General features: G+C 37.5%; 2 protein-coding genes across 5 annotated transcripts in view; both read left to right on the top strand.

The window, feature by feature from the left end:
* Positions 1–10,992, top strand: part of LOC148426799 (F-actin-uncapping protein LRRC16A-like) — a 51,747-nt gene extending 40,755 nt beyond the window's left edge. Inside the window, exons 25-39 of one of the 3 annotated variants that reach the window (XM_088410795.1) lie at positions 1,135–1,263; positions 1,451–1,582; positions 2,226–2,401; positions 2,488–2,575; positions 2,687–2,827; positions 3,138–3,155; positions 4,165–4,231; positions 4,505–4,731; positions 4,807–4,916; positions 4,988–5,236; positions 5,479–5,689; positions 6,506–6,542; positions 7,386–7,580; positions 7,670–7,816; positions 8,853–10,992. In XM_088410795.1, the coding sequence (XP_088266921.1) occupies positions 1,135–1,263; positions 1,451–1,582; positions 2,226–2,401; positions 2,488–2,575; positions 2,687–2,827; positions 3,138–3,155; positions 4,165–4,231; positions 4,505–4,731; positions 4,807–4,916; positions 4,988–5,236; positions 5,479–5,689; positions 6,506–6,542; positions 7,386–7,580; positions 7,670–7,816; positions 8,853–9,028 (2,103 nt within the window). In that variant the 3' untranslated portion in view covers positions 9,029–10,992. Of the gene's footprint in view, positions 1–1,134; positions 1,264–1,450; positions 1,583–2,225; positions 2,402–2,487; positions 2,576–2,686; positions 2,828–3,137; positions 3,156–4,164; positions 4,232–4,504; positions 4,917–4,987; positions 5,237–5,478; positions 5,690–6,505; positions 6,543–7,385; positions 7,581–7,669; positions 7,817–8,852 lie in introns of all 3 variants that reach the window. The other 2 variants (XM_088410796.1, XM_088410794.1) reach the window with 2 other exon arrangements.
* Positions 10,993–12,216: 1,224 nt separating this feature from the next.
* On the top strand, positions 12,217–24,005 carry LOC148426798 (secretagogin-like). Of its 2 annotated transcripts, XM_088411896.1 has the most exons (11): positions 12,217–12,371; positions 12,566–12,636; positions 14,939–15,031; positions 18,641–18,730; positions 20,201–20,257; positions 20,540–20,617; positions 20,718–20,773; positions 21,673–21,718; positions 21,825–21,884; positions 23,196–23,264; positions 23,434–24,005. In XM_088411896.1, the coding sequence occupies exons 1-11, from the start codon at positions 12,302–12,304 to the stop codon at positions 23,560–23,562; spliced, it is 819 nt and encodes a 272-aa protein (XP_088268022.1). In that variant the 5' UTR covers positions 12,217–12,301; the 3' UTR covers positions 23,563–24,005. The 2 variants fall into 2 exon arrangements, with proteins under 2 accessions (XP_088268022.1, XP_088268023.1); XM_088411897.1 differs by lacking the exon at positions 12,566–12,636 and having other exon boundaries at positions 12,260–12,371.
* Positions 24,006–26,353: the final 2,348 nt, after the last annotated feature.

Here is a 26,353-nt window from a genome sequence, read left to right as displayed (position 1 = left end):
AGGGCTGCACAATTAATTGAATATTAATCGGGATTATGATATTAGCTGCCATGATTAATTAAGCCGATCCTTGGTGATATTAACATTGAAAAAGCTGGCTACACTACATGTCAAATCAAACACTTTGTCATTCTCCCACCTGTTTTCATGACAAAAGCTTCTGCATTTCTCACCGCAATATATTATTTACCAGTGTGAAATGGCATTGAGTTTCTCATCTGATTCCTAATATATAAAGTGTTAGTTGTCAATTCAGACTCATTTTGAAAAATGTGATTGGCAAAAAGTTTTAAAAATTCAGTTTGAAATGACCAAAAATGACATTTTGACTGTTAATTGATTAAAATTTGCTTAAAAGTAAAAAATGTGCCTCGTTCAATAGGCTTCCTTTTTTTCATTGGTTTGCACTTATCAAGTATGTTACCTGTGTTACCCTGTGTACCGTCTGTTTTAATTATTATTTACTTGAACTATTTATTATTATTATTCGTAAGTATCAAGCCTTGAAGCCTTTTTTGTATACTGCTTGTTAAAAAAAGGCCAATAAATAGACATGTTTGGCTAAACATGATGAATTAATGATGATTTCAATATTGACCAAAATAATTGTGAATATTATTTTGGACTTAATTGTGCAGCCCTTTTGCACCATGCACCATACACACCACATACATAGTTAGTGTCTAGCACTAGTGGTGGAGACTTGCCCATATCATATACTCACAGCGTTGTTGAGCAGTTTCATAGTTTCCATCTGCATTTTTTTAATGGTGGTTTGTCAATGCTGGTCGCGTGATGTAATGGCAATAAAACAAAGTCATAAAAACGATCAAGGTAGCTGCTCCACCACCACTAGAGCTGCGAAGGCCAACTTCAAAGTAAAAGCCTCCAATGGCTGTTCCATTGTCGTCCACATATTTTGAAGTTGGCCATCACAGCACACCATTGGCATCTGACATGATGTTGTTGCTTCTTCTTGTGTAAGTCCTTGTATGTATTCATGCCAGGTGACTTGGCTAAATTTTTCACCAGCGCAGACTGTAAAATTGGTCGCAGTGTCTCATTTTTGTTGTCATTTTACAGCTAAATTGCACCCATCGTTGATCTTTAAGGTGCTGACTTCTCTTTATCTAGATGATGGACCGGATTTGTGTGAAGGTGCAGGACCACCTGAACTCTCTGAGAAACTCTGAGACTGACGCCATCCTTGAAGATGTCAGGTCTGCTGAAAGCCTCATCAAAGATGCAAGGAACTCTAAAACAGTGAGGAACAAGACATGTTTGATGTTTGATTGCACAGTGTATGAAGTGATGTTTCCAATGCATTCCCAAGCCCATCTGTGAGGCATTTCAAATATATATATATTTTTTAATAGAAATAACCAAAGAAAGGTATTGTTACAGTTCTGGTTTAATGTATAATTGTTTCTTACTTGGCGTTTCTTCACAGCTCCTCCCTAACCTCTACCACCTGGGCTCTGCCTCGAGAGAGGAAGTGCACAATGCTTCAGTAGGCCCCATTCAGGAGAAATTGGAGTCTATGGCTGGCGAGGTGACTTCAGTCATGGATTGTCAGTTGCAGGTATATATCATGACTTATTAACTTCATATTTTGCCCTGGCAACATATACATTTAAAAATCATTTGGCGATCTAAAGTCTCACTGCTGTTGAAGGGGCTGTTTTGTATATTTCAGAAGAAAATCAATGGTACTGACATAACATAAGATACAGTTTCTATATGAAAAAGAATGCCCATTAAAAGGTAAATTATCAATTTTGCGGATCATGTACTGTAACATACTGCTAGATGTGTATGCATATTTTGACCCCCATTTTGAGTTTGACAGAAAAAAAATACAGCAATTTTTGATAGCACTTGCCCTCGTTTAGAGCATGGCAGTGTACAACCTGGAATGGTCGCCAGCCAATCGCTGAGCGAATACTGTGTAGACAAACAGCCATTCATGTTGTCCCAAAGGACCATTTAGAGTCTTCGCCTAACATTACATGCATACTTTTGAAATGTAATACGGAAGAAAACCCACACTAGTATAGGGCAAACTTGCTTAAGTCCCCATGGACAAATTTGACCCCTAAGCAGCAGAAGTATGGGGCAGACATACGAACCACTAGGTCACTGTGGGATAAAATACTGTATTAGAAACATATTGTGTACTTAGAAAAAAATATATATATGTATTGTTTTCAATTCAATCTTTCCAGAGCCTGTTGGAATCTATGATGGACACAGCTGAGTCTCTGTGTCCTCATGTGATGAAAATGAGTCATCTGCGCTCAGACCTGGTTAAGGCCAGCTCAGCCAAAATGGTCATCCCCAAGAGTTTTGTCACCAGGACGCTTTTGGATCAGTCTGGTGTTGACATCATTAATAAGATCAGGCGAGTGTCTTTACTAAGTGAGTAATGTCATGTTGACATACAAGAAGAGATCAGACCTTGAACCCTTTGTTGTTTTTGTCTGTCAGTGAGGTGAAACTGAGTCTTGCTTCCTTTCTGTCTGATCGCATCGTTGATGAGATCTTAGAGGCTCTTTCAACTTCACAGCACATTTTGGTGCGTAAATCAATCACTTTTGTGATTACTTGTAACTTAACAAAAGATCACCACCGATTCCGCTATTGTTTTCCAACTCATGCTTGAACTTTTCTCCATGCCCTCTCTCAGGCAGACCATCTAGTGCGGAGAGGGCGGCCTTTGGTGCGGCAAGAGTCTGTAGACATGGATGTTTCAGAGGAGAGAACTCCTAAAAGGGTTTCCACTGAGATCTTGGAGGGCGAGCGACTGGATGAACTGGAATCATGCATGGTAAGGGAATTGCTCAAGTCACTTGTATTTTGCGTGTGTAGCAGATACTCGTGTGATTGACAGGAGAATAAGAACTACAGCCATCATCCGGTGGCATTTACTTCTCATTGTTCTCTTTTTCCCTTCCTTCATATCTTGTCTTGGCTTCTTCTCCACTGTCATCTCTACTACCTTTCTTCTGTTTTAAAAGCATCTTCTTTAAGCTCATTGCAATCATTGCTATTGTCCTCAATTTGCTTTTTTAGGCTTTATTGTCTTTTTCTTCAATTTTCCTCTGTGCATCCTCTTCCTGCACCTTTGCTCCATGGAGATAATGTGCTGCACCAGTGTAAGTAATTGTGGATGGGCCTTGTCTACCCTCACTGAACCTGCCTGCTCATTGGTCACCTGTAACAAAGATCTGTAGTATCAAGAAATGTTTATGGTTGTTATGAACTTTCATCTACAGACGATTTATCTACATCTGAAACTGGATGTATTCCTTTGTGTACCACTCAAGCATTGTGTTGATCCATTAGTGTTTTAGGAGTGTATCCCTCTGCCACATAAAACATATCAGTTTGTATGTGAAGCTATGTAACTGTTTACTTTTGTGGTCCAGTTTCTGGGGAAATGATCTGCCTTTGACAGTACATCCGCATGAACGAAAACAATATGACTGTCAAATTGCTGTTAATTTTACGAAATTCTAATTACGTTAGTATTCATCACAATGAATACTTTTTTAAATTGCCATTTTCATTGAAAGGTGCATGTACAACTGGAATTTTTTTCTGTGCAATGGGTATCAATAATGTGCAATGGGCATCCAGTGTAGGTGGGACACTTTAAGTGATAACAGCTAATGTGTGCATCACTATTTTATGCTGTGACGTTTTTATGCTATTAAATTACTACAACACATGCCCTACATGACAATAAATTCGATATTGGGTTGTCCATCAGATTTATTGATTAGCAAGTAATGTGTACCCTGCGTGCTGCCCAAAGACAGCTGGGATAGGCACCAGCAAGAAAATTGATTGATTGATGGGTGACCCAAGACTTTTGTTTTTTAAGTTTCCTGAAAAAAAAAAATTGGAATTGTTTTGTTTTGGGGAATGTTTGTTATAACATACTGATAGATGTATGGTATTGATGTATGTATCATATTGATATCTGTATAGAATATATCAGTAAAATGTTTGAATGACTTTTCTTTTCTAGTGCTTGATAGTCCTCCTTTCTATCTGTTTGATCTGTAATATTAAAAAAAAGGAATTCAGTCACATTTTACAAAAGTTTATAAACACGTTTTTTTTTTTTTTAACAATTATGTGTATGTGCCTCTCTAATAGATGACTCCAAAGACCAAGAGGAAAAGCATCCATAGTCGAATGCTGAGACCTGTCTCTCGTGCCTTTGGTAAGATGCACACATTAGTGTGTTTAATTTCAACTCTGGCCATTTTTAGGAATGATAAATTGAATTATTAATCTGACATCGAATCAACAAAAAGAAAAGCAAAGTAGCTTTTCAACACACCACAAGTATCTAGTCTGTTGTATATTTTATATTTGTATGTTGCACATTGGCCTATACCTCTCTGACAGTTTAAACATTTTTGTCTTTGTGTCTATCAATGATGTTGCCAGTGTGTCTTCATTGCTAGTCCCCTTTCCCCAATCCTATGAATAGAAATGGAGTTTGACTTGGACAAGGCGCTGGAGGACATACCAGTGCATGTGGAGGACACGCCGCCGCAGTCACACACTCCTCCTGTTTCGTCTCAGCCCTTACCAAAAGTGGAGCAACGTCTGCCGGGAGGAATGTTGGAGCTTCCGTCCGAGGAAGAGAAGAAGCTGCAGCACTTCACGAAACTAAGGCCCCGCAGAAACAAGAAAATGCAATCCAGCAAAGTACCAGTGAGTGGAACTTGTTTACACACAGTTAATATGATTTTTGGGATGACAACGTTTTGTTTGCTTTTGCTTTCAAAGCAAATGAGCAGCGCTCCGCCTCAGGATGGGGAGCAAAATGGCCTCATGGGAAGGGTGGATGAGGGTGTGGATGAATTCTTCTCTAAAAAAGTCACCAAGATGGATTCAAAGTAAGACACACTGATATTCTACTCTGTCACATTTGGATTTCTGCTCAAATGTTGGACTGTTCTCTCTTCAGACGTTCCATGAAGAGCTCCGAATCTCACGATGGAGAGAAGAAGAAGAGCAAAGGAGGCTTCCTTAACCTGATCAAGCGCTCTACCAAATCAGATAAATCAGACAAGCAGGAAAAATTAGAGAAAAATCACGGTACCCCTTCATCCTCAGCTACATCTTCGAACTCTTTAGTGTCAGTTTCTAGCATTGCTGAGGAACCCTCCTCTCCGAAGTCGACAGTAAAGAGTCCAACGCCTGAGCCAAAATCCAGGTAACAATGAACTCATTGCATGTATACGTAGCACCTAGTAGGAAGTAGTCTTTAATTCCTTGTGAAATAGTGTCAGTTAAAAGTTAACACTTATATGATATTTAAGTTGACTATTATTTGGAAATGGCTAATTTGTGAGCAACTTATGATGCAATTGAGCAAACCCTAATATTATGATGCTTTCTGGTTATCTACAGCAATGGAGTTCACATTTTTCCACTTTTTCATGGTCACCCTTGCAGGGATTCGTCCACTCGTTCACAGCCTGCCGACTACAGCAGCGGCTCGGAGCGCTCCGAGGAGCTTAGGACGCCCGACTCCATCGACGAGCCGTGGGAGGGCTCGGATGGCCGAGGGAGTCCCCAAGGAGGCCGGCGGTACCCGGGCATGCAGATGATGGGTGGTGGGCTCTTGGCCGAAATGAAGGCCAAGCAGGAAAGGAGGGCGCATAAAGTAAGTTGGTGTTATATAAAGTGACAATATATAAGATTTAGACCGTTTTATTACAAATGAATAAATTAAGTTACCTGTATGATAAATTTCAAAAAATAATTTTGTTCTTCAAGACCAACAGTATGTTTTAAATCTAATTCTGAGTGTAGTTATCATTAAATGATATTACATAGGAGTGGCATTTCTCCGGAGGTCGGGTGTCTGTTATAGCTACTGACACCCGAAGGAGGGTGTGTTTTGCTGCATTTACCGTAAAGTCCATAAAGCCATGGGCCTATGCGAAAAATGACTCCCTTCAAACAAAAATACCAATAATATAGAAGTCTAGTTTTTTGTTGTTGATCTGCAGTTACAGATGGTCCACTGCATAACCATATCCACATCAAGCAATTGCAGTTTCTGGGATGTAACATGTCCCAACGAAAATGCTGTTGGAAATAGCTTTCTATGACCCGCTTGGCATGTAAATCTTTGCTGTTTTTGTGGGGAATTTGCGCCTTCTTGTGGAGTGACACATTAATGCATGCTAGGTGCATTAAGAAATGCACTCACTATGACGTTACTATTGGAAGTAAGACTATGGCATGTTCCAACTAAGTTGCAAATTTTTGCTGAGTTGCCATTATAGGAACTCCATTGTAAACACTAACTTTATTGCCATGAAGAAGTACTCTGCACCCGTTTCCTTTGGATACCTAATCTAATTTAACTTTTGGAGTTTTGCATTGCACGTGCTCTTCTATGACAGAATCAAGTATAAAGCAAAGACCAGCAATGTTCAAAAAATAAAATTGACTTTTTGTTGTTGTTTTCCAGTCCTCCAGCCCTGACAGACCTGAAAATAATGCCACAGGTGATTTAACATGCTTACTTCCTTTCTGTTACTATGTTGGCATACTCAGTTTTTATGAAAAACATGTTTTGTGTAGATTACATAAGTACCTCCTCTCTTGGTTTTCACTGTGCACTTATTATTAACACTTTTTCAATATGCAAACTCCAGTTCCAATAAGTGTGGACGTTGTTGCTAACATTTATTCAAATCAGAGTACAAATATTTATAAGAGATGAGATGTTTAATGTTTGATGTTAAAAAAAAAAAATGAACGTTGGATTTGTTTGTTTTTTTTTTTTTCTCAAATATTTTTGAATTGAAAAAAATAGGTCTGCTGAGCCATAATTACTACAGAAATGTATGTACTGGTATAGGAGCAACTTATGCTGCCATAATAACTCAACTTTCAAAGCTTCAACAGTTTGTTTCCCCAATGCTTATTGAGTGTTGTTTAGAGTACGGGTTATATGACACAGCGGTAAACCACGTGGTACATTTTTGTGCTGTAAGACGTGTTCGTATCTATCCGGTGTTGCTTAATTGGTCAAAAATGACTTATTTACACTTGTTTATTAGACTATTCTAGCAGTGCACAGTATAATGGGAGGCAGAACAATGAAATGTTATTCATATGTCAGAGGTTACCTAATTTTTTAAACTTTTGTGTCATTTTTCTTTGCTTTTGTGCTGTGAAATATTTCTAATCTAAAATATGTTTCTTTGGTTTGATCGTCTATATACAGGCAGATTTCAACACATTGTGCAAAGGCTATACTTTGTGTAAAAAAAATGTGTGTTTAATAGCTAAGCTACATTGAGTTTTACATAATTTCGTCACTGTGACCATCATTCCTTTTACAGGTTCTCCAGAAAAGGGCTTACTTCGTGTTGAACCAAAACCTGAACCTGCTCCTCGTGCTCGGGCTCCGTCATCCTCGGGCTCTCCTGGAGGCCCGGTGAGTCCTAAACCGGCAATGCCCGGGGGAACAAAGCCCTCCTTATCCTCGCGGCCCTCCCTTCCTCAGAAGCCAAGGACGGCCAGCAATCGGAGCATAGGTACTTTCCAAGCTTCTTTGCCTGGTATCACCTGATAGAAGTACAGTATCCCCGTGTATTGCTTTCATCTTATCTTCTCCGTAAAATAGATGAGAGCTCAGACACCCCCAATGGCGGGGGGCTGTCTCCAAAAGTGACATCCCTCCCATCGCTGAAGAAGGTGTTACCGGAGAAAGACAAAGAGGGCCTCAGCACTCTCCAGCTGGGAGGTTCTGCTACTAAACCCACTCAGGAAGGTGAGTGGCATCCGTGTGTACCATCACTCACATGACCTTAGCATATGTCTGCCGTGTCTTCCCTAGTAATGAACATGTGTTTAAGCAAACTTATAACAGGAACATGATATACAGTAGGGCATTAATAACATCAGAGGAATGATAACAAAATAATAGTGATACATGCCATCTTTTTTCCACTATTATCTTGATTTATCGCTCCCCTACCTTTTTTTTTTTTTTTTTGTGAGTTGAGGTGAAAGCTAAAGTGTAATGTACCAGCATTACTGAAAGCAGAGGTCCCCAACCGCTGGTCTGTGGATCAACTGGTACCGGGCCGCATGGTCCCACACCCGAAATAATGATGATTTAGAACTGATTTAGTTTATCCTTCAACAGTTCATTCATTTGTGCTTTGTTTGGCTCGATCTTTCTTTTTTGGAGCCGCTTCTGGCTGCTGTTGCTATTACATTTTGTATCGAGGAAGGGCGGTGTGGCTTCGTATATGAGCAGTCACTGTCATTACTAACGTAATCCATTACTTCAGGGTTAATAATGATTACTTCAGATTCTAAAGTACTATATGTACTCATTTATTATTACCCATTCTTATTATAATAACAGCACCTGTTTAAAAAAAATATGTGTTCCCCATTATTGCAACCATGTTGAGGAGTCTGCCAGGAGCATGTGATTTTTAAAATCATACGTACATGAATTACTTGTATTATAACTAACACTTTTACAGTTTTAAGTTTAATTTATTTAAATGCATTTCCTCCATCAAAACAAGCTTACATTAAATTTGAAATTATATATTATATATTATTGAAATTATATATATATATATATATATATATATATATGTATATATATATATATATGTATATATATATATATATATATATATATATATATATATGTATATATATATATATATGTATATGTATATGTCATCCTCCATGAAACAGAAAGTGGCCTAATTACCACTGACTTTCTCAATTTTAATTTACACTTCTGATTGCCTGCCTCATTATCCGTCTCTACCTTCTTTCAGGGAGAAAAGCGTCCGTGTCCGAGCCCACTCAGCGCTCCTGCCATCAGCGCAGCAACTCTGATGACCAGGGCGCCTTCAAAAGCAGTAGGCCGTCTCCAAATCCAGACAAGGACAAAACAGGCAAAAAAGCTTCCAATCCTGAAGAGGAAGCCGACAAAGAAGTTATTTTAATATAACCCCGTTATATTGAACTCAAATATTAACCCATGATTTTCATTGGAAAATGACTGAATGGGCAATATGAGGAATGATTTGCGTTTATAAGATGCACACCATGACTACAAATGAAAATGTTTACAGCTAACAGTAACCTGCTAATGCATCACCACAAGATTTTTATACTCTTTCTGATGTCACCTACTTAACCAAACATTCACCAAGAGCTTCCTTCTTACAAAAATATGTTTTCATACAGTATCCATTCATTCAAAGTGTTGCTCGGTGTTCAGTCAATTAAGAGTGTGAACTAAGCAATTAAAACCAGAGAAGAAGTGGCATGACCTTCGGAACAGCAAGTGTGAGCCGAACACTGAGTAGATGCTTCGTAATCATTTATGATCATCTCTTTGCGCTATTTCTTGTAGTAGCTCGTCTCCCAGGGACCACACTTAATCATGACAACAATGACACTTATCGCCGTACTGTACCTGCAGTCTAATGTAGTCCTAGACCCAAAGTTAATTTCGTTAGTTGCTAAGATTTTTTTTCTAATTGCTTCAATCTGTTTGTGCTAACGTACTACTATTATGCAAGTATCTTTTTACAGGACAATACAGGTTTAAGCTGAGCATCTCAGCACACAGAAATCACACTAATGTAGCTTACCCGTACTGAACAATCCCCACTTCGCCTGGTGACTAAGCTTTGCGGATTGGGTGGCGCACTCTAGCTTTTAATCAGCAAAGGCTTCAGCACTGTTAGCAACAAGCGTTCACGTACTGTGAATGGAACAAATGATATTCCTGTTTCCCTTTAACTTGCTGGGAAGCTCTTGTCTTTTTGTGTATAGGATATGAAGTCATGTGATTTCGTTTCCTTGCGTTTCGAGCTTGAATACAAAGCTTTTGTGTTGCATGCCACTTTTTGTCCTGTTGTCCTTCTAACTCTTGAGTTCAAGATGCTTTGTGATGCCATTTGTTGGCACTCATCTGTATCCTTCAGAAAACGCTGTGTAGTCAGGGCTTTCAACCTTAATTGACTTGAATGCAAAGTGGAATGAAGTGGGAGTGTTTGTTTCTCTGTTTGTTTGTTTTTGGTGCTCTTGCGTTGCTTCTGGACGCTTACCTTGACAGCACAAAAACATCTTCAAGAGTGACAAATGTTGTTTTGTAAATAGCCTGACAACCGCTACTTTTCAATGCATGCGCTGCAAAAGGCGGAGGAAGGTAAACATAGGATCCGGTTGGGATCGCTCCAGCTTGAAGACTTCAGAGTAAGAATAAGCCGTCTGGCATCGAAGCACAAGTGTCACGTGACGGCCAATAGAACTGTTGCAGTCTTTTTTGTTTGTTTGTTTTGCGGAATGCCTTTTTAAGGCTAATCAAGCAAATAACGCAGTTCGTGTTGTAAATAATTTCACTGGCCTGATGCCAATTTAATTTATTTTTATTTCTTTTTTTTGGCCAAAAAGATGTTTTGATCACAGGTGCACACGTTTGCTGCAGCTGGCTGTGACAGAGAAAATAACAGTGAACTCCTGAGTGAGTTGTGTGTTTGACTGCATGACGTGCACTATACTGTATATATTATATGTCCCTCGAAGCCTACAAGTGTGTGTGTAATACATACACAAAATATGGACACTGTGACATTTTCTTTTTTTTTTTGCACATGCAAACAGTTTGTTTCAGTACACTGCTTGAAACATTCGAAATAACGTCCACAAACCTGTCACGTGTACAATTTGTTTATAAAACGTACTGTCTTAATGTATGCGTTTGGTATGACATTAAATCTTTAACATTTCTGTAATGATAAAAAAGGAGTAGAAATGCAAATCTCACATAAATCCTTAAAGAGATATTTTGCACATCATACAGTTTGATTTAGTAGTTTTGGATCACTGTGTTGCTTTCTTACTGTCGTTGAGTTTGTTGCGTCCTTGTGAATATTAACGTTGATTAAAATAATTTACAGGCTTTGGAATGTGTTGCTCTTTTTTCCTCGCACTTCTGGGTAATTTAGAACCCTACAAAAAAATATGAAACACAATATAGTTCTTGGTTACGGGACTGAAATTTTGTGATTGTTGATACCAAGGCAACCTTCAGTAGTCCCTAGAATAACTTGAATTTGACAGAGTAAAATAACAAAAGTCTGAACGAAAACCAGATATTGTTTCTACATTGTGGTTCAACAAAGAAAATAATGCAAAAGACCTACATAGATGAGGTAGTTTAGACCCACAAATTTTACTTTAGTGGCATATTTAACCACGGTGTGTACACTTAATTAGCATCACAAGACACGCATGGAGTTTAGGGCCTTGCCGCTAAACAGCAGGCGTGTGCAATTGTGCACAACTTGCACCTAATCAGCGCACAAGAAAACGTGCACAAAACAATATTAAATATTAGTCTTGTTAATGAATTAATTAGACAATATTTTTCTCTATCATTTTACTCAAAGAGTGACAAATCCTTATTTCAACACTAATAAGGATCAATACATTTACAAAAAGCACAATGGGCCAGCAGAGATCAAATGCACTAATGCATACCGTCCATTGAAAATGACTTCAGTCATAGCTTATTGGACTTTGACAAATGGGTTTTTGACAAGTTTGCAAAGATGAAAGATCAACGTGCATCCTTTCTATTAAAGAAATGAACAGCTCTGGTGAATGATACTTTCATTTGAAATCTTTTAAAGCTTTTATTAATTATTTATAAATAGATACAAAAGGATGGCGTTCTTGAGTTGAAATCAAATTTATAGTGTAGGTTTTGCTGCTTGTGCCCACTCCGGTGCCCCTTACAACTTTTCATGCCAGAGACGCCGCTGGTGACACTGGCGCATGGCCACAGCCTGCAGGCGGCATGTGTCTCTGCCCAGACGCACGGAATTTTGTTGAGGAAACATGATTATTACGAGCGCTGTCGGAGTTTCATTGGTTATTTTTTTATTATTGGTTGTTGTTATTGTTTCTAGTATTACATTTACGTTTTACCATGCTGCGATGTGATCACTGCGTTTTTTTATTTCTTTGACAGCTTGGTAACTACTTCAGGTTTGTCCACGTGTTTATACTTTACCGTTGTGCTTTTTAAATGCATAACCACCAGATGGCATTAACAAATCATTACAAGCTTGTGCGCGTGGGTCGTGTACGCGCACTTCGCACAAATTGGAGGGGTGTGGTTTCCGCCTAGAACGTCTTATCGTTCAAGCAAGAGTTTAAAAGACAAGCCACCTCTCCTCCCAGGAGTCCGTCTGTACTGAGTGTCACAATGGACAGTGCCTTTGACAAGCTGGACGCTGCTGGTTTCTTGGAAATCTGGCAGCACTTTGATTCAGATGGTAAGTAAGAGAGAGACATATCTTTTCATTTCAAAAGAGACGTTTAAAGTGATGCATTCTGTTTATATCTTGTGAAGAAAAGTTACATCTTACATCTTCAAATGTTGCATGTTTTTGTGCAGGATAAAATCATTCTTTGATTTCGTTTGGATATTTTCAATTTGAAATAAATAAAATACTTGTGTTCCCTCGAGACAACGGCTACATTGAGGGCAAGGAACTGGATGCGTTCTTCCGTCACATGATGAAGAGACTGGGGCCACAAGTAAGCCCACTTAGCACTCTCAACTCATTTAATTAGCTCGTGACGCCAGCAGTTCATATAAGCATTCACATCATTCGTCACGTCATCATTAATGATGCGTAATTACGCAATTGGAAATGTAAGGTACTGCAAGTTCTGCACAAATTAGATCGCATGTGTCTTTGAGTCTTCTTTGTTCGATTTCCAGGGTGAAAGCAACAAAGATAAGTGCATTGTTTTTCTCTGTAGCCTCTGATAAATAGTATCATATGATATTAACAAACTGGACACTTCAATAGATACACTTGCATAATCTTAGCCAGTGATTTCCAACTAGGGTTGGTGCCGTGGCTTTTTTTTTTCAAGTATGAAATTAGTGTTTTATTAGTTATGAATATAACGTTACTTGTCCTTATGTTCTTGATATGTAGGGGCAGGCAGCACAATTAAATGTGCTTCCATTTGCTGGCGGAAAGGACAATAAGGCTCCATCAATTGATATTCATAAAAGCTGTAGCTTTTAGGGGGTATATTACCTTTGTTTTCAACTAAATGTGCCCAATATTTTCAGATCAATTTTCAATGTTTTCAGTTATTATCATTATGCATCATTATCCAAATGCATCATAAGAAATAATGGTCCATCTAGCCATGATCTTGGCCGCTTAGCCTCACAAGGGCGTTTGGAGGCTATGGCAGCTTGCTTCAGGCAGTAGGTGGGGTATACCCTGAACTGGTTGTCAGCCAATTGCAGGGCACATATAGACAAAACACCAAACGCACCGGAGGGCAATTTGGACTGTCCAGTATACCTACCCTGCGTGTTGTGGGGAATGTGGTAGCAAACCGGACTACCAGGCACAGGGAGAGCATGCAAACTCCACACCGGAAGAAAATCAAACCCACAACCTCTGAACTGTGAGGCGGACATGCTAATCAGTCTTCTGTTGTGCCACCCAGAAGTAATTGTGACTTTGCAAAAATAATAACAAGGAAGAGAAGATGAGGAATTTCATTATATATATTTTTTTTATGTTATCTAAAACAGCAGATAAAAATGTATCCATGCGACCCTATCCTACTAAGCAGCGAAGAATTGCAATTGTTTCAAGAGGTGGCGAATGTTGCGTTCTTATCCAGATTCATCAAGGTTCTGTCAAGGTGGCAAGTGTTTGCCTAAGGTTTGCCAGACATTCGCCTGCACTTTTCTTATCACAAGGGAATTTTTGAGCATCCCACCAACATTTTTTTTCTTCACTGGCTATAATCATCTTCTGTATAACAAAACACACGAAAATTACAAATGTGTCTATTTAACGATAACGAACATGATTGATGAAATAAAAACCTCTTTGAAAATGAGAATGAAAAAGTGATTGTGACTAGTTCATTTTTTATAGCCGCTTATCCTCACTTGGGTGTCTGGCTAGTCAATGTCTTTTTTTCTACTTTATGGTACCTTATTATTGTACAGGTACCCATGCTGCTATGGAACGTTTGAGTACATAATGTGCAAGCTTGCTGAACCGCCTTCCCTCATAAAGGTCCAGTTCAGTCTTTTAGATGGAAAAGGTTTGCCTAGTTACAACAAATGGTTCCTGACATTAGAATGATGCTGAAGACAAACATTGGCTTTTCGCTAATGGATCCGGCGCCAGCATGCTCCACTGCAGTCTGTGCGTTCTCCAAGTCTCATCATACATGTTTCCATAGTTACTTGATTCTAATGTTTAAAAAAAAAAAAGTAAGATTTGAAGATGGTTCTCTGAGTTTTTCTGTGCTTTTTAATGGTTTGTTTTTGTAGTGTGACAAGAGATTGTCGCCCTTTCTTGTTGGCCATCTTGAAAAGAAAATAAGCACCCTTGAGACTGCTGCACAAATAAGTAATTGATTGTACCTTTTATCGGTACAATTTCTTGTCACTTTCCAAAACAACACTTTTGCAGCCTTCGTCAGGGGACGCCCAATTATTTTGGGAAGCGTTTCAATCTCGGATGTATGAAAGCAACAACGAACACTCAAGTTGAAAAAAAAAAATACTTTAAATATGGTACAATATGGGAAAAAAAGAGAAATTATGTTTTTCTTTATAAAATAATTGTCCCTGTAAAAAAAAAAAAAAAAAGAAAAAGTTAAATGTTCACCTTTGGCCTCATTAGATCAATAATGGAGTCTTCCTATAAATTGATTACTATGTAATCACTGTATCAATTGGCAAACAATTGAGATATCATGTCACAAGTTCCTCTGCACATCCAGTGGCGTGAAAACACTTTATTCTGACATAGAAAGTTGAAATGAATGCTCATGTTTCTCCCTGCAGGAGAGAGTGACTGAAGAGCGAGTCCAGAGGCTGAAGCAGAGGTTCATGTCCGCCTACGACGTCTCTGCTGACGGAAAACTACAGATCCAGGAGGTACTCCATTATCGCCCTTTATTTACAATGACATCGTTAGACTCGATCTCAACATAGTGCCAGAACAAACGTGCCTCATCAAATTTATGTTTTAGTTTGATGGTAATTTGTGACTTTCTCCATTTCTTTCTTTATTAGAAAAACAAGCACACAACTACCCCTGTTTTTGTCTGACCAGTTTGGTCTGATCAATTAGAACACCAGCGGATAGAGCCAGGCGTGACAAGCGTTGACTGTCTAACGATTTGATTCCGATTATTTTTGGGTCTATGATTGGATTCAGAATCAACTTTTTAATTTAAGACCATTTTTGCTTTGAAATGTTTTCATTGACAATGATTTCTGCTTCAGACTTTACATATATTTATCAAGTTTTGAATGAAAAGCATGATGATGAGGCTTTCTCCATAAAAACTTGTGTGCACATCAACCGCTACCCTATTCTTTTTTTGATTCAATGATATACCAACCACTCAAACGGAATAAGGAGGCCTTGCTATTTGATTTGGTATGGTAAAACTAAGTGATGTGCGGATGGGCTAACCATTGCTGCACGAGCCGCCCGTCCCCAAATTTATATTATAAAGTTAAAACTCCAAATGAAACAAATCCACTTCCTGTTGGCTTCCGTGTAACACACACCAACCGTGTGTTGCAAAGGCCAACCTAAAAAAAAACAAACAAAAAAAAACCCACACCAAATAATACAACGGTGTCAATGCAATGACCGTAGTAAGCATTTGTTATGAAGTCTTCATAGTGGTGGTTGCTACTAGCTTGCTTCACGCCATGCCTTCTAACATGGTGTTCTAGTTGTTTTTTTATTGACAACACAAATATATAATAACCCAAATATATACAAACAATTGGACATTCCAGATAATCATAACATTGATACAATAAATATATACAGATGACAGATTTCACCTAAACAAATTAGCATAAATGTCCAGAATCACTTTTCCTTTTTTTATTGTTTAAGAAACTAACAATAACGTTCAATGTCAATTTTGAACGTGACATGGTGTTGTCACGTTCAACGTATTTACACAGAAGCTGACAGGAATTTGATTTGTTTTATATTTTTAATTCATAAACCCGATTTTTTTGTTGCACACTTCTCGTTACATTCCCATAATAGATGTGTGAATGTAAACAACAGCAAATCATTCCAACTGCGCACATTCATCGAAAAACAAACACACAACTACCCCTGTTTTTGTCTGACCAGTTTGGTCTGATCAATTAGAAGCCTCATTCGTAATTCACTGCCATTCTCTTCTTCCGCTGCTGCATTTGGACTTCTGTTTTTATTTAATTCATGTTTCAATGACAAAGACTCAGCCCTAATTGGTTTAAGTCTTCTCCGGAGGCTTTCCAAAAGGAAGCGCACTGACTGACCGACACTGAGGCCCTGTCAAGTACTATTCAAATATCCAGTCAATTCTCAAGGGGAGCCTTTTTCATCCAATCTAATATCCGCCTGACTGACAGCTGTGATTTAAAGCCATAGTTTGAAGCGGACAATGTCTCTTAGGCTCCACTTGAGCGTGATCAATTGGATGCAGAAGCAGTCAAGGATGTTTTTTGTTTTTTTCCCCCGCTCTTTAAAGCATGCACGCTGAGATATTTTCCAGTTTTAGTTGATTTAGTTGTGGACCGTCAGGGCCTATGCTACTGTTCTAAAAACACCCGAGATCACTGACCTTCATTTACAACCAAGATGTCTTCAGTTAAATGAATTGATCCCCAAAGATTTCTTCTTATCATATTGTTGGGCTGGGCTGCACTTGTTGGATTTTTTGGGGGGGCCAATCAGAGTTCATTTTTTATGAAATTGAAAATGACCTCACAACGCTCAGCATTTGTCTGTCCTCCCGTATAGTTGGAGGAGATTAGCTGGAGCAAAATATGTTCCAGCCGGGTTTGATGATCCAAACGTATGTGGAGTGATCAGTATGGTAGTCCCGTGAGATACGAGTTTATTTCTTTGCATGGTTGTGTTTGTATGTCAACATACTTGTATCTCAAATCATCTTTTCCTGTTGAAATAAAGGGAAACACATTTAGATGCACATTTTAATATTTGTCAATTTTTCTGTACAGAGGTATGGAATATGAATGCTGTCAAAAAGACGTATGCATGTTTAACCGTTCATGAATATTGCTCTAAAAATATGTTGAGTTTGAATTGTCTTCGTGAGTACAACTCTAAATTGTGTTTGATTTTTTTTTGTCTCTTCTCGAGACAATAGTGCACGCCTGTGCATGAATCTCTTGTGTGGATTTTGGATGCATGACTCTGATTTCTTTGGGGTTTGAGTTGAATATGCAAATTAAGATGACTACCAGGCAAAGTAAGTTGATCTGTGAGTCATCCGGGGCGCGTATGCATCAAGCTGAGAATGGCGGCAAAAAATACGGAGCTTTCAACAGCTCAATAGCTCAATTTCAATAGGATAATAAATGAGCGTTTTTAGTAATGCCCAAATGAAGCTTTTGTGGGACATTTGGGGCCAACTGCTTAGAAAATGGCTTTGTCATCTCAGGTCATCTCGATGTAAGCCTGTCAGTCCAATATCATAACATCATTTCTGAACACCTTTGACATTCAAGTTGCAAACTATGTGATGTTGGTGATGCTTCACCTGAGGAGTGATCCAAAGTTGTTACAAATTGTCGTAATTTCTTTGGATAATTCTATAGTTTGGAAGCTAATAACCTGTGAGTTTGAATACATATCATATTTGAGTTAGATTTATAGAAAATAAATTGTAACTCGGACTCTCACGATGTTATAAAGAGATTAACAGCCATATAACCGCAACAAATGAATAAACGATAAACAAGTATACAACATTTTTATTTGTATTTAATCTTTTTTTGTTGAGAGGATTCCACTTCAGTCTTCGTGCATGCATTAGAGGCAAGCGTTTTGCAAAGAAAGGGTTCTTTCAAATCAACCGCAGTGTTTGTTTTTATTTGAAGCGTTTATTTGATGTTATTATATAAATGTTGCATCTGAATAGCTCCTGATGATGATAAGCAATTTCTAATAAATTGAGACAAACCCTGCTCAAGGCCCCATGTTGAAAGAGGCTTTATTATGTGGTTCAAGTGTCTTATATTTCATCAAGTGTTATTCTGTGCAACAGAATTAGGAAGGAAGTGAGCAGAAGAGTCAGGGAACTGCTGCATCCTCTCTGATAGGCCACGTGTTAAAGAGTATGCATTTGGCACCCATGATGGTGCATTGCGTTTGGGAGTCAACCACTAGCTGCAGTGGGGGACGCTATTTCAATGAGATTGATGCCAGCGGCCATGTTTTAATCTACTAATGGTCATACGGTAATGCTATTAAAGGACAGACGGGAGGAAAGTCAGCCCACCCAAACACACATTTCTTTTCCCTTGGTGCTGCCTACAAATTCAATGATTATCTCCTAAGGAGGATACGAGCCACTGTAACTTTATTTTCCCATCATCTCATGTTTATGGCATTGTAACATTGTGTTCACCGGAACCGCATTGTATCAAAATCAAAATTGAACGTTTACATCGTTTGCTAAGAAAATTCTCCTTCCCTCAAATATGGACTTTATTTTCCAGTTGGCTAACATGATCCTACCCGAGACGGAGAACTTCCTGTTGATCTTCCACAGAGAGGCTCCCCTTGATAACAGTGTTGACTTCATGCAGGTGAAGCCACTCATTATTATGTGCATTGATGTATAGCTACAGTACGGGTTTAAGTGCAAGTTTTATTAGGCAATGACAGAAGGCTTTTATCAAGCAAGGGACCATAACGATTCAACCCAAGTGGTGTTCACAATAAATCCCGTGCACCTTACTACATCGCAAGGTAATGACAGTTCCTGAAAACAGGACATTTAAATTCACCATTGAAACTTGAATCAAAAAAACAAAACAAAGAAAAAAAACATGAAATAGTGTTAAGCATGGGCCGATATGGCAAAATATCGAGATTTTGAAAGTCACAGTTATTTAAAACCGTTCAAATCTGACAAAACCGGTAAACCCGCCCCCACCCCTCACGCTGCTTCAACCAATCACATCCACTTCCTGTTTTTTTCGGCTTCAGTACTACTGTAAGTCACTACTGCGGCTAACGTGGCTGACAAGTTTATGCTACTTTTGCAGAGCGTTTTATGGCAAGAAAGCGTACCGTCGACGTGAAACGACAGAATCCACATTGTACTATTAATTAATACACATAGTAATTGAGTTGTAATACACTACTAACGCTCGACAGAAGTAAATTTCAAATCAATAATTTTTCAAAATATTGTGCATGTATATATTTTTTTTACATTATTGCGCACGTCAAATGTTTGTTATTGTTACAAATCCCGTATTATATATTTTTTGTTTGAAAATAAAACGTTTCATATAATCCAGCAAAATGGGGCCATCGCTGCTCTCTGATGTTGTCATGGATACGCACTTGAATCTTGATTGCATGTTCAAGAACGTTTCATAAAGAGTGTTTCCACACAGCAAAAATTTAAAAAAAAAAAAAAAAAAACAAAAAACAGAACAATTCAAATGTTTGGAAAAAAATCAAGCCATTACCTCTTTAAGCTCAGCTGCAAAATGAAATTCATCCCATGTCATACACTCATCATCCACGTCATACAACTGAAAGACATAGACAAAATGTGCAAACGTTGAAGAATCTAAACAATAAAATATACAGTATTCTGTTTTGATAAACACATTTGGTTTACTAATTACTTCCAGCACTAATCATGAAATCAATGACTTAAGCATTCAGGAAATTTAAAACATTAAACAAAACATTGCAATAGTACTGTATAATTGATTAACAATATAAAAAATGTATTAGTGTTAAACTATGCTTTGAGACTCTTTTGGAGAAAAGTCAACCTGAATAGGAATTTTTTAGACAGGCATGATTATAATTTGAATGTGTAGTGCCTTGTCAAGCTCATATTCAAATCACATCGATTTATCTTTGACATATGGTTGTTGCACCTCAACTATCAAGCGTTTCTCACAAGATTCTTTTATTAACGATGCATCAAATAACACTATAATGAATGATAATTTTCAGTAGTACTGTCTTATAACCCCTTTTCACTCTTGTCATCCTCCCTATTAAATCCTGTTCCACGGATGCCACTGCAGATCTGGAGGAAATACGACGTGGACTGCAGCGGCTACATTTCAGCCCAGGAGCTGAAGGTAACAATCAAAAGCTCTCACAAAAGCAAGCGGGGAGCTGTGCCATTTTTCTTTATGACAAGGGAACAGAAAAGCCTCAGCCGCTTTTTCCTGTCCTTCCACTTTCACGTTGACATGTTTAGCATATTTAACCGCTTGAAGAGGCCTTCTACATGTGCGAGTAGAAACCGGGAATACGAGGGACGACTTTAAAAAATATGATCGCTTTTCTCTTCTTTCTGGAGCCCCAATGTGTAAAAACAAACCTGATTGCATACAGCTTGTGTGTATGTGTTTTTTAAGGCTTTCTTGAAAGACCTGTTTCAACAGCATGGTCGGAAAGTGTCTCCTGATAAGCTGGAGGAATACACAGACACAATGGTATGATGGAACCCAATTATTTGAGCAGAGCCTCAACGGACAGAGAAGCTGCTAAATCACCACATCACAAAAACCACTTTCAAAATGTTTTGTGCGGCAGATGAAAATCTTTGACAAGAACAAGGATGGTCGTTTGGATCTCAACGACTTGGCCAGGTATGTAATCACAGGGGAAAAAAAGCATGACTCATATGTGGAGTGTTTGCTGCCATAGTAACCTACTCACCATTTTTCAACACATTCTCATTAGATCAAATGTGAGCGCTATATTAACAGTTCTTTGTATGTTCTTTGTATTGATTATTGCATTGATTACCTTGTTTAGTTTCAAGCATTGGATGGCCAAAATATAACTATTAAGGGACAATCTAGAATGTGACTTATAGAAGCACTCATTTCCAATCGAAATTATAAAGGGTGGATATTAAGAAAATGTGACTTTTTAATTGCTTGTCTACAAAAAGTTGGATTTAAAAATAACATCTAAATGGATCTAAAATTGCTCTAAAGGTCTAAAAGTGGGCTTGTCTAGAGCGCAAACTTTAGTAAATCTACTTTTTGGTGTTTGGTGGCATGTTGTGACGCAAAATGAGGGCGTTATCTCAGTAAGTCTTGGTAGACACTGCTCTAACCAGCTAACATGTTTTGTTTTTTTTTTGATGAATCATTTTGTAGGTATGTATGTGTTACTTAAGTATGTATGTGTCACCACAGCAGGTAATGCAGTGCAACGTTGGACTGACTGCCCTGTTTGCAAAAATACTTTATTCTTTAAATAATAATGCATCACATCACTGATGCCACAACCACAATAGTATACGCTGTATGGATACCATAAATTGACCAATTTAAGAAAAGATTTTTGAGATATATATATATATATATATATATATATATATATATATATATATATATATATATATATATATATATATATATATATATATATATATATATATATATATATATATATATATATATATATATATATATATATATATATATATATTAATCTCCTAATACTGATGTGTTATGTTATTATTTTGCTCAAATAGGATCTTGGCTTTAGAAGAGAATTTTCTGCTCCAGTTCAAGTTGGACGTACGTGTTACATTTTATTTGATAAAACACATTCTTTAGAGAGAATAAAATTCACTTGTTTCCGTTTTAAATATTCCAAGAACTTGTTTATGTTTATGTTCCCTAGGCTGGCAGTACTGTGGAAAGGAAGCGAGATTTTGAGAAGATTTTTGATCATTATGACGTTGTAAGTATGATTAGGTTTCCAATAAGTTAATGAGTGTCAATAACGTTTACAATTCAATATGAAAAACCACCGGGGGCTTCATTTCATTACTGCATGGCCGCAAGAAGAGTTTCCATATATTTCACAAGTGGTAGCATTGCTTTTTCTTGATACAGCACCTTCCACTTTACTTATTCATGTGTTCCATTTTAAATGTAAAATACTGTGCGCGGTCAACAATGGTGCTTATTGGAAGGCTGGGTCATATAGGTAAAGTGCATTAATGAAGTAAAACACCTATTAGGTTGCCAGTTCAGTCTTTGCATAACAATTGTCTTTTCAGCACTGATACAATTATTTTATTCTTGTGCACAGAGATGAGAACTGGTATGCATATCTTTGTGTTAACAAATGGCCACTGCGAATGCATTTGGAAAATGGATTCAATAGTAGGGAGACCAGGTGTCCTGATTTATCCGGTACAGTCCCAGTTTTGAGACTTGCGTCCTGAGTCCCGATGGAATTCCCCATTGCAACTTGCACCACCAGTTGATGTGGAGAAGCAAAAGAAATGTATTTTCATACTTCACTGGAGATGCGTTTGTGGCCACTAACACACAGAAGGACGCTATAAACATCTTAAGAAATACTTCATCAATGCACACAACAGTACTGACTATGTGCACTTTGCAGCGGGTATGTGGAAACGTTTTATTTTTGACAAATCCAAATAAGATTAGTTGCATGTCACCTCAAGTTGCAGGAGTAAAGGATACAAATCTATACATTGGCACAACACCAAGCACAACTAAGCAAAAAGGTTTGCATAATGCTGAGCGCATTGACCAGTTTGGCACTCTTGAGCTGTCGTCTCAGATAGCCTTTTGCAGTAGCTGAAGTAATAACGCAACCCCCAGCCAGCAGGTTGATTAGTGTTTTCATTCTTTCATTTTCAGCAAAAATATAGTGTCCTGGTTTTTCATTTTGAAAATTTAGTCACCCTGTTCAATAGTCAAATCATTTTGAGGTGTGGATTGCATTTAGCCTTTAGTTTAACTAAACTTCATTTGGACATATATCTTATGGTGCAGGGAATAAATAATTAGCATATAGGGCAAAATAACACCTGTCAATATGTGTATAATTTCCTTGTTTGAGTGCGGTTTGGCCTTGGATTTGGATTTACACAGAAGTAAAGCATTACAAGTTTGCAAATTCAAGTGGGTCGATTAAATGTGTCTAATGATTGGAGCAACCCACATAAGGGTCAAAATGTACCTCTGTATACTACAAAGGCAGTTTGTTTTTCATTGATTTTATCCTCTATCATAGAACAAAACTGGAGCATTGGAGGGCGCAGAGGTGGACGGCTTTGTCAAAGATATGATGGAACTGGTCAGGGTAAGAACTGATGCTTGAAAACCATCACTTGTTTGCAATATTTAAAATGAGTCGAAAGTTATCAACGTGATTGTTGGATACAAAAACAATGGTGAATTACAGAACTATTTAAGAGGGTGACTTTTTAAGTTATATTGACAAAATTTCCCACTTTCTGTCCGGTCACCAGCCCAACCTGACAGGTCCTGAGCTAGACAAGCTGCGAGGGATTTTGTTACGTCACTGTGACGTCAACAAGGATGGAAAGATTCAGAAAAACGAGCTCTCGCTGTGCCTGGGCGTGAAGCACACACCTTAGCTGCAACCGCCGGAGCATCATGCTATCACAGTGGATTTTCAAAGCATGAATGTAATCTATGTGAAGCAAAGGTGGATCATGTGGTTCATGGGTGATCTTGGCCAATTATTGAAAAGTCTGTTTGACTTGAATAAGATAAAAAAAATACAATAAAAACACATTGTGATACCGTGTAATTTAGAAAATGTTGTAGTGTGCATGTTCAAGGTCAAATTAAATAATGCAAAGTGAACGCATGTGAGTAAAGGTAACACGTATGCCATGGACTTGATTTTCATAACGTACTGTTTTTGATGAAATCAAAGAATGAATCACAATTGCTGTATCTATTGGTTGCTATGGCCAAAAGTACTTGGTAACCATCTTTTGTTTGTCTTTTTCATTCCGTTGTTGTCATGTCCATGAGATGGTGCATTAAATAAAAGAATAAAACTAAAATGGTGCTACTTGTTCATTCATTTGAAAAATAAGTAGGCTCTGCAGCTTGGATGGAGATAGAATCGACAAATTTATTTCAGTGTTAAGTGATGTCACCCAGACGTCCATCTACTGTGAAAAAAAAGTAAAAAAAAAAAAAAAATATATAAGTGATACTTCATTCACTGTGGGAAAGAGAGTCCAAACAGACTTAAAAAATGCCTTACTACACATGGTCTTTTTTATAATCAAAATGAATACACCATTTTTTGTTTCTTTTTCATGTATTTTAAATGCTTACTACGCATAAATGTACATGTTTGGGCTAAAATATTGATGATAAAAAAAACAGTTCATAACAGTTGAATTAAAACATACCTGCCGTGCTCAGATACAGAGGCCGAGGGGGGCAAACGAACTGCGACGCTATAAACAGAAAAAATGAGTAAACTGAAAAACAACGAGAAACGCCCAGAAAATGCAATATTAAGATGACAAGTCAAAAAAAGCAGCAATCATAAAAGTGAAATGTAGGCAACAATTCATAGTTTAGCTTTTTTTAATATTTCTTTTTTCAGAGGAGTAGTGTAAATTAGGGTAAATTTTATGCAGATGAAAAATATTTTCCAGAGATTGACCCTTGTGCTGAATTTCGTCCATTCCTTACATCAAAAGCATTTTGAATCCATTGAATGAAGTACTGTATGTGCCATCTTTCAACATATTCCCATTTTTGCCTTTATAACCGACCACGTCCTCTTTCAGTTGCAACCTGTGTGTTCCTTGACTGATACGCTGCAGGAAAGTGTAGCTATGTTGAAAGACAAGACTGGCTCTCATTCACTTAACTGGGCCCATACATCAACTGTCAGTCGGGGAACATTTGAGCACTGATCGATCCCTTCTGAGAGATCACACATCATGAGTTCGACCGGCTGACTTGTTTGTCCAGACATGCCATGGTCACTAAAGGGAGGTAATGGGGTGCACCTAAAAGCTTGAGTGCCCTCTCTTTCCCCAGAGAATTGCACCTGTGTCGCGCGTGTGTGCGTGTGTGTGTTTGTGTGTGTGAGAGAGAGAGAGAGTGCGAGGGAAAGAGAGAGCGAGAGAGAAAGTGTCACTTTCAAAAAACAGACCTTGCTTACTGTATATGTACAGATGGTGTCAAGTTATCGGTGTGTACATGTGTGTATTTGAGAGTGTTACACAGCTGCCTAACAGCTGCTCCAGTACAAACACATTCTCATTTAGTGAGATTCAGTTTCTTTTGGACCATAATCCTCATGTTCACACGCTGTTCAACACACCTAATGGATCACAAAGAAACCCCAAAGGATAAAGCTTGAATGCTAAGCCTCTGTCAGTCATTACTCAGAGAGACAGTAACAATAATGCAAATGCTGAGTCAAAGACAGTGTAGGCGCTGATGTTGATGTGTCATTGCCCAAAGAGCAGGACATTAGTGTTCTTTTGTATCTTATCCCAATGGAAAATGATACTCCAGAATACAGAATATACAGTATATATATATATATATGTATATATATATATATATATATATATATATATATATATATATATATATATATATATATATATATATATATATATATATATATATATATATACACACACACACACACACACACATATATATATATATATATATATATATATATATATATATATATATATATATATATATATATATATATATATATATATATATATATATATATATATAGAGAGAGAGAGAGAGAGAGAGAGAGATGAATTGATAGATACTAAAGTAATGAAATACTCAAGTGATTTATTTTAAAGTGATCAATTACTGTAGGTAATAAAATTCTAAAATAATTGATGACTTAGTACTTTAGTGCCTAAAGTAATCTAGCATTAGAGTAATTGATTTTTTTTTTAATTAGTACCAGTTAGTAATTTGTGGTTTTAGTATCTGATTACTTTTAATACTTGAGGACCAAATGTATGGTGAAGAAGTGCTGAAAAAATTACATTTGTAATTCTGTACCAAAAATACTTGATTATTTGTAATACTTTAAGACCTGAAGTAATAAATTATTTTAAGTATTGAATAACTAAAGCAATACTTTAGCACTTGAGTAGTAATAAAAAATCGATCACCATAGTACTTCCCTGCCTAAATTACTTTACTACTTGTTCACCTTAAGTAAGTACCTGAAGTAATTAATTACTTTTGTTTTTTAAGTACTTAGGGTAATCAATTACTTTAGTGCTGAAGCCATTTTTTGTCCTTCTTTTAAACAAACATAAATAGGTTTCTAGACGCTTAACGTAAAAATATGTTTTGGGGATTGAATGCGTTATCTTCCGTGGTATACATTCTTTCTATTTT

This window comes from Hippichthys cyanospilos, chromosome 3, assembly GCF_059441005.1.
Source record: "Hippichthys cyanospilos isolate Australia breed blue-spotted pipefish chromosome 3, RoL_Hcya_1.0, whole genome shotgun sequence".
In the NCBI taxonomy this organism is placed as follows: Eukaryota; Metazoa; Chordata; class Actinopteri; order Syngnathiformes; family Syngnathidae; genus Hippichthys; species Hippichthys cyanospilos.
The sequence above is the reverse complement of the archived record's forward strand: the minus strand, read 5'-3'. Positions and strand labels throughout refer to the sequence as shown.